Here is a 15,030-nt window from a genome sequence, read left to right on the forward strand (position 1 = left end):
TGCATGCAAATGTTTTTAAAAATATTTATGATTAAAAATCTGTTCCAGTGGAAAAATAGCAAAATACAAAAGACTATAGGCTTATGTCGAAAAGCTGAAAAAAAACAGAAGTTTTAAATATGAACTTTTTTTATTCAGATAAATAGGAAATCATGTTCTAATGGCAGCCATGGTGAAATGAATGCATGCAAATGTTTTTAAAAATATTTATGATCGGAAATGTGTATCAGTGGAAAAATATCAAAATACAAAAGAATATAGGCTTATGTCGAAAAGCTGAAAAAATTCCGAAAGTTTTAAATATTAACTTTTTTATTGAAATGGATAGGAAATCCTGTTCTCGTGGTAACCATGGTGAAATTAATGCATGCAAATGTTTTTAAAAATATTTATGATTAAAAATCTGTTCCAGTGGAAAAATAGCAAAATACAAAAGACTATAGGCTTATGTCGAAAAGCTGAAAAAATTCCAAAAGATTTAAATATGACCTTTTTTTATTCAGATGGATAGGAAATCATGTTCTAATGGCAGCCATGGTGAAATGAATGCATGCAAATGTGTTTAAAAATATTTACGATTAAAAATCTGTTCCAGTGGCAAAATAGCAAAATACAAAAGAATATAGGCTTATGTCCAAAAGCTGAAAAAATTCCCAAAGTTTTAAAAATGAACTTTTTATTCAGATGTATAGGAAATCATGTTCTCTTAGCAACCATACTAACATCAACCTTTCAGTGGTCTTTGAGTTTTAAAACAAGCGGTAGCCATGTTTGCGTGTGCACTTTACGTGATTAGTGTCCGGAATTCTGTAATCCATGATGCTTGGGGTCACATGATCTCGCTCGTCCTATCAGGGGAAAGTGGAGGCGGAGCTTCACCTCATGACAGCAGAGGAGGCGGAGAAGAATCCTGTGGGCCTGGGTCGCAACGAGCCAGACCCCCTGGAGAAACCAAAGTAAGTCTACCTCCGGCAGCCTGCCCCCATCACGTGAAGTCCATACCGTAAAGTCTTACCCGGTCCTAGTCATTCTGCAGATTCTGTACCCCAAGGACCCCCAAACACTGGCCCTTGGCTGGACCATAGGGTCTGCTGGTCTGTCAGAGATGCGCCATTGAAGCGGTTGATTACACGGTTATGATGAACTGTGGGACAAAAACGCTGCAGTTGATTGACAGGGTTTCTATGGTGTCCTCATAGCCAGTCCCTGTTAAAAAGGTGTGCGTGCATGTGTGTGTGTGAAAGTGTGTCTGTGTGTAAAAGTATGACTTTGAAGCCCTCACTCTTCCTTTCACGCTGTAACTCTCACCACTCGTTTTTCCCCCCCTCGTTTCTCCCCCTTGCCATTTCTTCATTTCCCCTCACCTTTTCCTTCCTTCCTTCCTTCTTTCCTGTGTGACCTTTGACCTCCCCCCCCTTCCCCCTCAACCTCTGGATGAAAGCCGCCCGGACACCAGCTTTATCTGGTTCATGAACCCCCTGAAGTCCATCCGATACTTCATTTGGCACAACTACCGCTGGCTGATCCTGAAGATCCTAGTCGCGGCCCTCCTCCTCCTCTTGCTGGGCCTGTTCTTATACTCCATTCCCGGCTACCTGGTCAAGAAGCTGCTGGGAGCCTAAAGCAACACAAAAGCCCAACCAACTGGTATCCCTCTCTCCACCTTTTCTTCCTCTCCTCTGTCTTCCCTCCATCTCCTGTCGCTCCCTCCGTCTCTTTCCCACCTGTCACTCGAACCTCTGGACTTATCATTCCACTGGGTCACCTGTGTCCACGGTCTGAATGGTGTCGTTGAAGTGGTTGGGAAAAGAACAAAGTGATTCACGTTTATTTCATACGTCCTTTTTTTGTGTGTTTTTTTTTTTTTTTTATTCAATTCCACATCTCATTTTACAGCCGTTTGTCATTGTTTCAGAATCTGTCCCCTCCCACAATGAAGTGCTTCTCCATTCCCCAAAATGAATGATAAACAAAAGTACACTTCATCATTGTGTCCTTTGTTAGAAAGTGTATTATGGGTAGAACGGTACATTAGAATGGAACATGTACAAAGAAAATAGAACCACAGATATAAAACTCACAGTTACAGACTGAGCAATGAACTGAATTAAGTATGAAATCAGAATACACATTTACGCATTCACAAAATCTAGGTCTTTATTATCACTGGTGCAAAACATATATATAAAAAACTGAAATACTATCAAAATTAGCCAAAGGCCAAAGACCTCTGAAAGGACGAACCATTCAGGAAGCCGACTTCGGAACATCTAATTGTAACGCGATCCTGATTTAATTATTGGTTCATTTAAGAGAAGGGTTACCAACAATATGAGAGAATCAGTCTGGAAGCTCTTACGTCGACATGCAAGATGTTTAGTGCCATAGCAGGTGGTGGAGGGAGACTGGGAATATTTGCTCTTTCTAAGTACTTCCAGTAGCGTAAATTAAATTCTGCATGCAGTAGTTCTTCCATTAGCGAGGTAGACGGTGGTACTGAGGATTCAAGGCCTGCTTGGTCAAAAACATGAGTGCAGTTACAGTGCTAAGCAAATTAAAAAACCGTACAAATAGCATCACATTCACCCTTACAGCGGTCTCCCCTCCAATCCCCCACCCCCTGGCGCCCCTATTTCATATAACATCTTCTTATGGCATTTTTATGGCCATGTGCTTTTCTAGTTTGTTACGGATGTAATCTGTAGACATTCAGAATTTACGCTTTGGTTCTTTCGTTAGCGGAGTTAGCTTGCAGTAGTTGCTTTAGTGATGCTGCACTCATACTCTCTGCTCATATGGGAATACTGTTAGCCAGGTCTGGTGCTAACTGCTCCTAGTTTCCAGTGAATGCACTTAAGGTTTTTTTTGCACTGCAAGCCACTCTGGATAAGAGCATCTGCTTAATGTCATGTAATGTAATTCACTAACCACTTATTTTGGCGGGGGGGGAATGTTTTTGAAGGGGGAGGGAGAGGTGGCCTCAAATCTATGGCAGTTAACAGCCGTCAAATTTCAGTCAGCCGCTGCTTGACTAACCACTAACGCTTGCTTATCTCTCTCTCCATCCCTCTGTCTCTCTCTCTCTCTCTCTCTCTCTCTCTCTCACCCCCTCCTCCTCCCCGCCCGACTCACGACAGCCGACCCGACACCACGTTCCTCTGGTTCCTCAGCCCGCTCAAAGCGATCCGATACCTCATCTGCAACCGGTACAAGTGGCTGATCATTAAGATCATCCTGGCCCTGCTGCTGCTGGTGATGGTGGGCCTGTTCCTCTACAGCATGCCGGGCTACCTGGTGAAGAAACTGCTGGGGGCGTGAGGAGGGAGTGAGGGAGGGCTAGTGGTTGCCAGGAAGTGACATCGTCCCAAGCTCCACCCCCTTCTCTCTCGCCACTCGACCAGTCAACCGATTGCTTCGACATTCCACCACTGACACTATTGCCTTTGCTTGACTTGCTTCTCTATGGCGTCTGTGAACTTTTAATTTATTTTTGTTTGTTTTTTTTGTTTTTTTTAAAGTTTGATGCTGCAGTTTGTTGGTAATAATTCATATTGCATGGATACTTTGAACATTGTAGTGTTCAGTAATACTGAAGTTTTTCTGTTTTATTTATTTTGTATATTTATTTTGCTTTGATCTCTATGTCTGATGGAAGTTTGTAGACTGGGTTTTGATTAACCTAAGCATTTCACAAAAACATAACAGTGTACCTTCCTTTGGATAATCATTTCTACTGTGTCTAAGGCAGCCTATTGCACAGTTGTATTGGGGGAAGCCAGGCCGATTTTGCTAACATGTGCACGTTGAAAATAGGTTTTTGAAGGTTTTGAAAAACCAATTATTTTTTAAATAACCCCTTTGGCAAATGAAAACATTTTGGGTATCTTGGAAATCACCTGTAGACATTTTGGACTGAAGTGCAACAAGATGTACATTATGGATACCATCCGTAACAATACATAAACAAAAAGGTAGCAGCACAACAGATGTTATTGTTCAGGTTATTGAATGCAACTTCTTACCATGTATTACTGTGACCTGTAGGTTAGAATTCCCCCCACCTTACAGTTGAGGCAGAATTTGTACTTGGCTTGTAAAGATGTGGCGTTTCAGTCCTTAACCAAAGTCGACGCATGCCTTCCCAAAGACGGGGTGATCCGACCTCGCCCTTCCTCTTCACTCTTCCTCTTGACAAAAAGGCGCGCTTGGACGCTAATTCCCTTTATCCACTGTCTGAGCGCAGGTTGAGTAGAGTTAAATCTGGCCACAGGCACCTCAGCAGGTACCACGTATTTGCAAAACAAAAGCAACGCGACCGCTTGTTGGCTTGCCTGTTTCAATGACAAAACATGGCTTCCACACGCTGTATGTGTATTTAGAATTCAGTCCTCTTCCTGGAGATCTACAAAGCACACCTCATTCAGCAGCTTGACCAGGGCTGCCCAACCCTCTTCCTGGAGAACTACCGTCCTGTAGGTTCTCACTCCAACCCTAACAAAGCACACCTCATTCAACAGCGAGAGATCTCGTTGAGCTGCTAATCAGAATGACGTGTGCCAAATTAGGGTTAAAATTAAAACCATCTGGACAGTTGACCTCCAGTAACAAGGTTGGGTAGCAACCGAGCATGGACCATCACAAAGATGGATGTCCTTCTAAGAAAGCACAGGAAAACGCACAAGGAGATTTTTTTTCCATAGTTTGAAATAGATCTTTACATCTTGCCATTTAGAGACAACCCAGTTCTGCGTTTCCTAACCATCACCAACGTTGTATCAGAAAGACTGCCGAACCAGCATGTTTATGGGTCCAATTCTACATAAGTTAGTTTAGAGGTTGTATAAAACAACCCAAGGAACCAAAAAAAAGATGAACTTTACTATTCATGATCCAATGTCTTGTTTTGCTGTGTTATGAGTTTGCCTTTGCTTGATTTGTAGTCTTGGTAAAGATTTGTATTAAACCCCACTGGGGGTCTGTTGATTTGTGTTATCTCTCTCTCCCGCATACACACACACACACACAATAACTTCACGAATCCAAAAGAAAAATACACGTTTGCACCGATTCTTGCTTGTTTATATGATTAAAAGAAAGAGTGTATTTATAATTCTTTGTTCTACGGGTGTGCGATATATATATTTTTGTCTGTACAACATGAAGAACTAATAAAAAGAGGTGAACGAGCATGGGGACTTCTCTCTCTCTCTCTCTCTCCAGTCGTCCCAACACCAGCATGTCCTGGCTTCTCTGGCCCCTGCGGGTCCTCTGCATTCTGGTCTGGAGGAACTACAAGTCCCAGTGTCTGGGGCTGCTCTTCCTGTCGCTGGGCCTGCTCTTCCTGCTGCTGCTGCTCTACTCAATGCCCGCGGCTCTCAGTCAGAGGATCGTCAACGCCATTGGCTGACTGGCCAAGCTCAGTTCGTTAACTCCGCTTTTTGAACTATTTTAATTGACAGTTATGGATACCCCAGGTCAAGAATCTTGACATACAAAGGTAAGAGGTGTGTATATATAGGCTAAAATGTGGCCTTTTCTAACTATAGATTATGAAGTACTACTAACAGCCTTCAAGCTGAATCTATCCGGCTGGATAGAACATTCTGGAAGAGACCAAGATTATAAACCCTCATAACAAGCTGTAAAGTGCAGCACTAACAACCTGTATAACCATCCACTTTTTAAAAAATCTAATCTTTAAGATCTGAGTATTTGAATTTGTAATAAAGTGAAAATATTTGTACTATAAACTTATCAAAATTGATTCAGCAATCATTTTTCCTATTTATTGTATTTTTTGTCACTTTTGTTTGTGAAAAACAGAGATTCAAACAGACTTGAAATATTACAAGTTGAACACAAGCCTTCTTTCCCTCCATTTTTAATCGGCAGTCGTTGGTAGGAATTTCATGCGTTCACTCAGTGATGACGTCACTCGGGCGAAATCTGAATCATCTTCGTCGGCGGGATCAGTAATTCGCTGTTGATCTGTCAGAGGAAGACGTCATTAAATCAATTACTACCGTAAATTAGAAATAGCTACATTTCAGTGCAAGGAAAAAATGCAATATAGCACAAATAAATGGGTAAATGTGACAGGGGAACACAGTCAGCCATGCAGCCATGAAAGTTATTGTGGAACACGGTAAAGTACGTAATGTTGCAGCGGTACAGTGCTGGGTAATCAGCAGACAGCTCCAGATAAAGAGAGAGAGAGAGGGAGGGAGAGGGGGGGAGGGAGAGAGAATGAGAGAGGCAGAGAAAGAGAATGGGGGAGAGTGAGAGGGGGAGGGAGAGACGCAGAGGGAGCGAGAGGGAGGGAGAGATGAAGAGAGACAGTGAGAGAGATGGAGAGAGAGAGAGAAAGAAAGGGAGGGAGGGAGAGATGGAGAGAGAGACAGAGAGAGAGAGATGGAGAGAGAGAGAGAAAGAAAGGGAGGGAGGGAGAGATGGAGAGAGAGAGAAAGAAAGGGAGGGAGGGAGAGATGGAGAGAGGCGCTCACCTTGGAGTTGCAGTGTTTGCGGAGCAGCTGTCTCATTTCCTCGTTCTGCACCTTCAGGTGCTGCGTGTCCTCCAGCAGCTGGGCCCTCTCGTTCAGCACCCCGCTGTCAGCGAGGAAAGGGGCCTTAATCCCTGCGTCCATCCTTCTGTTATCCATCCATCCATCCACCCATTCATCTATTATCATCCATTCATCCATCGTCTACTATCCATCCATCCATCCATCCCTCCATCCCTCCATCCATCCGTCTACTATCCATCCATCCATCCATCTATCCATCCATCCATCCACCTACTATCCATCCATCCATCCATCCATCCATCCATCCATCCATCCGTCCGTCTCCTGTACTCACTGGTACTTCTCCAGCGCGGTCTCCAGCGTGTCCCACAGCTTCAGCTTGGCCTCGGGGATGATGTTGGCGGCCGACTCCCAGAACATCCCGTCCTCCGACTCGTCCCTGTCGTCCAGGCTCAGGATCTTGGACTGCTGCTTGGTCTCCCTGGAAACGCAGCATATAAGTCTCTAGACTCACCTGGGCTTGCAGTATGCGTGTAGACTCACCTGGGTTCTCAGTATGATTCTAGACTCACCTGGGCTTGCAGTGTTCCGCAGTAAATGCCCGCAGTGCTCCCAGGACGTCGTTGGGGTGAATGAGCTCCCAGGTGTGGCCGCTGGAGGCAGACTCCCCCTGCTGGCTGCCCTCTGCCATAGCGCCCTCTGCCTCAAGCTCCGCCTCCTCCTCTGGAGTGGTCTGAGTACCCGTCACGACATCACAACGCACAATAACCAATCAGAACCCTCTCTGAGAGCTCATCTGGGTTACCTAATTACATAATAACCACTTTTCCACTAACAAGTTAAAAGTTATTTCGAACATGTCATTGACCCAGAGCTGTCTAGGGATTAAATTTAAAATATTACTAGGCTGGGTTAAAAAAAAGATAATGAGAGATACAAAATAAATACAACATGTAAAGTTAAGAAATGATAGTAAGTTGTGAAAAATACTGCTGATGAACACTTGTGCCACAGTGCCGCTCAAGTCCGTGAGACCTGATTGGCTGGTCCCTACCTCGCGGTTCTTCCGCTGCTGTCCATACTTCTTGAAGAACTCCGCCAGCTTGTACATGTCCTCTTCTCTCTCGATCCCAATGGACTCGACAGAAAAATATCAAGCCCTCGGTCACTGCTTTTGAATTAGCATTCAATCCAACTGCCACATTTTTTGCATCATCCACTTGGGAGTGACGTGTATTTATGCATTGTTATTTTTAATTTTTTTAATTTCAGGAACACACTATTCTTCGCATAGAAAGATGCCAGGGTAAAAGTACATTTTCAAAGTTTGGCAGAACTTAAGCATGCAAAGTTAGCTTGAAACTGAGAAATTCCTATACACTATGAATAATTCATGCAGAGGATAAAATTTGTTAACTCTGAGCGTAAACACAACAGCGTGAGAATGAATCTGTTCTTGTACCCGGTCTGTATGCATATGTGTTTCCGGCTTAATGGATTCGGTACTTACCGAGAGGATAATGTCAAGCTTCATAAGATTCTTCTCATCTTTGTCCAACGGAGCCAGGAGCTTCACAACCTTACTATCAATCAGAAAACCCTGTTTGGAGACAAAAAGAAAAAAACAACGAACTGAGAAACGAAGGATTAATGTGCCCCAAGCAGTCAGACACATTTCAATATGTCACAGTTTTTTCTGTTAAGTAAAAGTTAAGGCTGTTACTTTTTCTGTGTGCAGAACGAATGCTGAACTTGCAGCCAGTCACGGTTTTAACAGGCTCTTAAATTACACGTGACATCATAATCGATGAATTCTTTGTTGCCGAGGCGACACGCCGGCACAAAATCGACGGCAGTTTGAGCTGAATTTACTAACCATTCAGGTGGTATTCGCTTGCAAGACGCTGTCTTTAGGCAGTATTTTACATTTAAAGTTCTTTTCAACTGAACTGCTTTAAGACTGCTCTAAATGCCAGGCCACAGGTGTGCACCTGAGCGGTGTTCGCTCTAAACAGTGAGCCCATGTGCAGGTGCAGCGGACACCTGTGACTCTATCATGCGCCTCCACAGGTAGGCGAGGCACCAACTGTCATCAGCCGGTGGAACATTTAAAAAAACCGCGAAAAAAAAGCCGCAAAACTGTTCCCGATCGCCACGGAAACTCAAACGCCGCCGGTCCTCCTACCGCCTCGTCGCACAGCAGTTCCAGAATCCTCTTGACCGCTGCCACGGAGACGCCGTCGGGCCGGGCGGCGGCGGCCTCCTCCTCCGAGGAAGAGGAGGAAGAGGAGGAGGCGTGGGCGGCGGGCAGGCCGGGGGCGGCGGGGCTGGAGGGGTGCAGCTGGGGCACCACGGGGCCCGAGCGCTCCATGAAGGCGGTGGAGGGCCTCTCCCAGGGCAGGCCCAGGTACTGCTCGTGCACCAGCCGGTCCATCTCCAGGGCCCGCTCCACCAGCGCCTTCACCTCCGCCTCGTTCATCAGCCAGATCTCCTCGAACTTGCGCGCATCCACCGCCGAGAAGTGCCTGAGGTGGGGGGGGGGGGGGGGGGGGGAGGAGGGGGGGGGGGGGGGAGAGGGGGAGGGAGGGAGAGAGAGAGAGAGAGGGAGGGAGAGAGTGTGGAGTGCTTAAAAATCTGGGCTTACAACTGTGTGTGTGTGTGTATGTATGTTTGTGTGTGCATGTACACACATGCATATGCGAGTGTTGTGTGTGTGTGTGCGTGTGAGTGGGGTGTGTGTGTGCGTGTGTGTCTGTATGTGTATATGTGTGTGAATGTATGTTGTATGTGCGTGTGTGTATGTGTGTGTGTGTGTGTGTGTGTGTGTGTACTGGCACACTCTTCCTCTGCTGCGCTCACTTCATCTTCTTCTCGCGGTGCTTGTTCTCCTGCACGATGCGCTTGTAGTCGTCGGTGATGGACTGCTTCTCCTCGCGGGCCTGCTTCTCCTGCTTCGCACAGCGCGCCTTCAGATTGCCCAGCGTGTCCTGCAGCCTGAGAGAGCTCCGAGAGTCAGCCAATCACATTCCTTCCCGCTCTTACCGCACTACTGCTACAAGCCCGAGCTCACTAAGCACTCATTCATGCCCCCCAGCAATCCAACAACTCAACTGGTCAACGGGAACAGTGTCCACAGATATGGGCTGCTGACAAGTATGCTGTTGATTGCGTTGTTGTCGATGCGCATTGTGTATTGGGTATTGTGTGTTGTGCATAGTTTTTTTTTATTTTATTTTTGTTGTATTTGTGTGGCAGTGCCAGGGCTGTGTCGAAGATAGATTTCCCTTGGGGAAAAAGGACAATAAATTATTATCTTAATTGAGCGCCCCAGCAGCCATTCTAAAATACACTGCATTTTCCCGTAAATACACTCCTCTGATTTTTTGGAAGGACAGTGTTTTGCCCTTGAGTAGCTTGGTATCCCTGTGGGTCATATAGGGGGGGAAGAGGGCGATCTCGTCAGCAGAAGCACCTGGTGATCTTCCTCTTCTGCTGGGTCTTGGTGATGGTGTTCTCCTCGTCGCGCTTCTTCAGCACGTGCAGGTTGTACTCCAGCTTCTCCTGGTTCAGGTGATACGTGGCCTTCATCTGCTGCACCTGCTGCTGCAGGACCTGGGGGGGGCGGGGCGGGGGGGGCAGCGAGCCGACATGGGTCACACGCTGGGCCGGGGGCAGTTTGAATGACTCCCTGTGACACCCGTGTCACTGCACCCTGAAGTGGCCGAGTTCCCTCAGCAGGGGATCTGCAGGCCAGCCTTGGCATGCAGTGACTATATATATACAGACGTGGGAAAATATTTCTAAATTTAAAACTTTGTTTGAAATGCAACCGTTTGTAACTCATGATGGAGGATGAGGGCCTTTACATGCCTTCCAGCCTTCGAGGGGGGGGGGGGGTTCCTAGTTCAAAAAAGGCTGAAAACCCCCTGCTCTAGTGGAACCCCCCCTGAAAACCCGCCCTGCCCCCCCCACCCCCCCCCCCCCACCCCCCACCTGCACTTCGTTGTCCAGTTTGGTCTTGATGGCGTTGCACTCTTCTGCGTCGTCCAGCCTCAGCTTGTTCAGCATCATCTCGCTCTCCTCCACCTTCTTCATCCGCTGCATCAGGTACTCCACCTAGTGGACGGGAGGACCGCTGACACATGTCTACAGCTGTCTGACACAAACGTAGTACCTTTAAATTATTAGCAATCCCATTGAGACAGCAAAGCGCTTTAAAAATAAAATAAAATAAAATAATGATACTGAACAAAGTTAATTTTCAGGTCCACAGTCAATACAGATGCATGCCTCATTTTGTGAAGCTTAATAAACTTAAGCTTAAATTAAACTTTTATTTTTTATCGCAGCGCTAATGTCCGAATCCCTAATCCCAGAGGAGAGCCGCACCTCCTTGTCCCGGCGTTCCTTCATCTTCTGCTCCCACTCCGTGCGGTTCCTGTGCAGAAGCTCCGCGCGCTCCTTCTCGAAGGAATTCTGCAAGGGAAACAAAATTCCCAACTCAGAAATTCCACACGCTCCAGTCTTACAAAATGGCAAATATTCCCCTTTCAGAGTTCGTCAGTGAGAGACTTACGAGCAGACATTAGGCACAGTAACAACGGCCAATGCAAACAAGCCACGAGGGAGAGAGCGATATAAAAGAACAAATAATATCCTGTCATTTTGCCTTTCTCGACATTGGCAAGATGAAAGACATGCCCCCTGATTTGACAAGTTTTTCTCCAAGAGTGGCAGAAATGTTTCTTTATAAATACAACATAAAAAGTTACTCTTTCAAAAATGTGCACCAATATTTGGACACACCATCCAAACAAGTACAGTTTATCTGGGGCTACCAGCATGTGTGTTCAATGAAGACAGTGTGCATGTCTGCCGGCTGTCAATAATGTCTCGCTGCACGCCGTACCTCAATCTTCTCATATTCCTCCTTGTAGGACTTCATCAGGTTCTTTATCTGTTCCTCCATCCTGTCGATCATGAGGTCCACATCCTCTCCCTGTCTCTTCAGGTCTTTCACGTACAGATTGTCGCACGTTTTCAGCTCCTGTGGAGGCACCCGAACGCTCGTTTTTAGAACTTCGCGGCGCAGATTTTTAAAACCAACCAGACGATCAGCTCCTGTGTTCCTGCTGTCCGCTCCATTTCCTAAACCACAGGAGTTAGTGGGAGTTTCTGGGGCTATATGACAACGTTATTCATGAGGAGGCACAATATTATCCTTGGCCAGAACACTTGAACTTAGGATGTCATTAACACATGACGTCATAAGTTCAGCATCTGATTGGCCTACATCATCTGTGGCGGTGCTTGAGACCAAAGAAAAAGAAAAACAAAAGCAAAACAATTCTATGATATTAATCCTGTGCTGTTCAAAACATAACAAATTTGTAGACTGTCCTCTACTGCCAAGAGGATTTGGCATCTGCCTTTTGGATTTCTTTCTCAACAGACGTGAGGACACATTTTAACCAATCAGCAGCGAGACCACTTAGCGAGCTGCCAATCAGAAGTGACGTTGAAGCGAATGGCCGTCACAGAGCAGACGGATGAAAAGCAGCGTCTTTTCGCTGAAACAAGGCGGCAGTGTTCCACTGGAGAGTCGGTCCAGTGTTCCGCGCTCTCTCATTGGACGGCCGCCGTGCCGGGGGGGGGGGGGGGGGGGCCTCACCTCCTGCAGGTCGTTGATGAGCTTGTTCTTGTCCTCGATGAGGAGGGCGCAGAGCTGCTGCTGCCTCATCAGCGCGTCCCGCAGGTCCTGGGGGATCTCCTTCGCCCGGGCCACCGTCCACTTCTCCGTGATCTCCCCGAACTTCTCCAGGCTCGTCTTGACCTCGTTCTCCAGCTTCTCGATTCTGCACGGGGGGGCCAGGGAGAACGGAGAGCTCCGACACAATGGCTTGCAAAAAACGAACTGGATGAATGGAATATGAAGCAACTGGGGGAAAAAACAAGGGCAAAAATGCAAGCTACACTTGGAGCTGAACGCATCCTGTTTGCCGCTGATCTCCTGACTAAAGGCGAATAAATCCCAGTTTTCTTTTTTCGGTTGTCTGCTTTTTAACATGTCCTCTTAAAAGCTGACCTATTTACACCCTAGGAACCAAGAGGAAGTTTAACAAAGTGGGTTTAATGAAATAAGCAGCTAACTTCTGCAAATATTTTAAGTGGGATGAAATCTGACAGGACGAACGCTTGAGTCTTTCCAAAAAATATAAACTCCTCAAGCCTTCTCTGTGAGATGCCCCCAGCGAAGGAGAGTTAATTGCACATAAACGTAAATGGACTGCATTTATATAGCGCTTTTATCCAAAGCGCTTTACAATTGATGCCTCTCATTCGCCAGAGCAGTTAGGGGTTAGGTGTCTTGCTCAAGGACACTTCGACATGCCCAGGGCGGGGTATGAACCGGCAACCCTCCGACTGCCAGACAATCGGTCTTACCTTACCGATTGGGGAAGGAAGGCACTTGTAAAAAGTAGCCTAAATGGCTGTGTGTTATCCATGAGCCTTGCAGGAGGAGGAGTCACATTGGGGGGGGGGGGGGGGTGTACCTCTGCCTCCTGGCCTCGTCCTCCTCCATTCGCCTCTGGGACTCCCTAAAATCAGCCGCTACTTGAATGTTGGTCAGCAGGTCCGTCCCATCTCGCTGGAGTTTAATCATTCGCTATAAATTTTTGGGGACAGAGTTCATAAAAACAGTCACAGCACAGAAAGAAAAAAAGGAATATACTTATTTTGGCAAACACTCTCAACCAGAGCAGCTTACAACGAGACACCACAACTGCATCCCTCTACGTTATAAGAGCAAACCTGCCTAACCACCTCCTCCACCCCAGAGAGTGTACATAAGTGAATATTAAATACCTAACTAAAGGAAAAAAAACTGAAAGTTAACCCCATACCAAAGGCAGGCCTGAAAAAGCAATCAGGCACTGAAAAGCCCTACAGGAAGCAATGCATAGTGTTTCTGCATGAACTAATTTTTCATGAATGCCCCAGGGAATACTCATGTGAGAGCACACATGAATAATATGCAAAATTCTCTGGGAAAGCTTTAACCAGACTTTTTTTTTTTAGATTATTATTTCATATTATCCCTTACCCTTCCTTACTTTACTGCACTTAACCTCTTCCTTACCATATTTTACTGCAACATTGGTGGGGGGGTGAGAAGACACAAATTCCCCAAGATGCAAAATGTGATTGTATTTCAAAGAGCATTTTGAGCTACCCTGTTGATTTTTTTTCCAGTGGATTTTGTTATCGAGCGGATTCAAAGAGGAATATCCAGCTGTGTGGCGGCCGAATCATTTTGGCTTTGGCCAAACCGATAGAGGTGCAGCGATGTCGCTTCAGCTGTGCGCGGGTTTTGATGCGCGCGGACGTCGACCCACCTCCTCGCTCTCCTCCACCTGCTTCTGACTCTCTCTGGTTTCTTTGATCTGTTTCTCCTCCTCAGAGTCATCGGCAAGCGCTTTGCTACAGTGAAAAGGCAACAGCGCATAATATAGATCACGTGCATAGACAGGAAGCAACAGTTACGTATTATTGTTATCATTAATACTATTATTAGTAGTAGTACACTTATTGTACATCTTGTGAACGTGCAAAATTAGCAGCCACTTTAACTTTTATCTAGATTTCCATAACGCAACACTAGGCATGTTCATGCAAGTAATTTTATTCCATCGAATTGCTTTTACTATTTCATACTACTTTCTCAAATTATGCTTTAATCAGTTTAATGCATGGTGTCATTCCGGCATGCAGGTTTCCTTATCACATCTAGTTGTACTTTCGCACTTTGAGAACCTCTACTATGAAAGGAAGTAGTGACGAAGTACAGTATGTAAAATTGTGCAACATAAATGTTCCGAACGTAGCTAGCTAAACTTAATCTGAGTAACGTGATTATGTGCTACCTTGCTAGACAGTCTGTGAGGTTTTTTTAAAAAATAATTGCATTTCTCAGTAATGTCTGTTCTGACATTCTGGTTTATTTTACATATGACATATGATATAGCCATGCTAACCTAATAAGCAAAACCGAATGTGATCCGGTGAATGCAACGTTTTTGAAGCTAAAGCTAACGTTCGATACGTTACCGGTTTCTCTCCTCAATACGCAGACGACGTGCGGCTAATCTCTCCTCTCGGTTTTCAGACTCCACGGAAGGCTTGTCCTCCGCCAGTTCTTCCTCCGTGTTCCCGACTTGGCTCATGTTGATGACTGATTGACAATCTGCTTTGCACCGAAGCTATGATTGTTTTTCTTTTCTAGCGAAGGCTTTATCGATAGTTAAATTCCCCCAGTCACCTGCCAAGAAGCAGTATCAACTGTTATTCTGGTTGCTAAGATACCGCAGTGATCTGCCCTACGTCACTGTGACAAGAGGAAGCTTTTAATTTTTTCAGCACTTTAATAGCAGTTAAATAAATGAACAAAAAATTTGAGTTTATAAATTAACGAATATATATATTTTTAAATTAATTATTGGTAGCA

General features: G+C 45.6%; 2 protein-coding genes across 17 annotated transcripts in view; one reads left to right on the forward strand and one right to left on the reverse strand.

Moving 5' to 3' along the window:
- The window catches only part of otofa (otoferlin a), a 102,127-nt gene extending 96,940 nt beyond the window's left edge, over positions 1-5,187 (forward strand). For 6 of the 16 annotated variants that reach the window (XM_035423911.1, XM_035423914.1, XM_035423913.1 and 3 more), the window contains 2 exons: positions 856-956; positions 3,138-5,187. In XM_035423911.1, coding sequence (XP_035279802.1) covers positions 856-956; positions 3,138-3,318 — 282 coding nt within the window. In that variant the 3' untranslated portion in view covers positions 3,319-5,187. Of the gene's footprint in view, positions 1-855; positions 957-1,441; positions 1,648-3,137 lie in introns of those variants that run through there. The other 10 variants (XM_035423924.1, XM_035423923.1, XM_035423919.1 and 7 more) reach the window with 3 other exon arrangements.
- A 577-nt stretch (positions 5,188-5,764) lies between these two features.
- On the reverse strand, positions 5,765-14,899 carry drc1 (dynein regulatory complex subunit 1 homolog (Chlamydomonas)). Its single transcript, XM_035423959.1, has 16 exons — positions 14,634-14,899; positions 13,922-14,006; positions 13,079-13,191; positions 12,196-12,379; positions 11,434-11,571; positions 10,914-11,000; positions 10,518-10,640; positions 9,997-10,136; positions 9,384-9,518; positions 8,710-9,049; positions 8,035-8,124; positions 7,579-7,662; positions 7,097-7,257; positions 6,859-7,005; positions 6,504-6,606; positions 5,765-5,988 (listed from the first exon to the last, which is right to left on the reverse strand). Exons 1-16 carry the CDS (start codon positions 14,747-14,749, stop codon positions 5,932-5,934), a joined length of 2,103 nt encoding a protein of 700 aa, XP_035279850.1. The 5' UTR covers positions 14,750-14,899; the 3' UTR covers positions 5,765-5,931.
- Between the last annotated feature and the right edge of the window lie 131 nt (positions 14,900-15,030).

Source organism: Anguilla anguilla, chromosome 6 (genome assembly GCF_013347855.1).
Source record: "Anguilla anguilla isolate fAngAng1 chromosome 6, fAngAng1.pri, whole genome shotgun sequence".
Lineage (NCBI taxonomy): Eukaryota > Metazoa > Chordata > Actinopteri > Anguilliformes > Anguillidae > Anguilla > Anguilla anguilla.

Bases quoted from the DNA above. Each gene is read 5' to 3' on its own strand.
- drc1 (XM_035423959.1), bottom strand. From the start codon at position 14,749: ATGAGCCAAGTCGGGAACACGGAGGAAGAACTGGCGGAGGACAAGCCT. The intron at 11,001-11,433 runs GTACGGCGTGCA...TTTCCCTTGCAG, and splicing joins AGGAATATGAGAAGATTGAG to AATTCCTTCGAGAAGGAGCG. The intron at 8,125-8,709 runs GTAGGAGGACCG...GTCTCCAAACAG, and splicing joins AACTGCTGTGCGACGAGGCG to GGTTTTCTGATTGATAGTAA.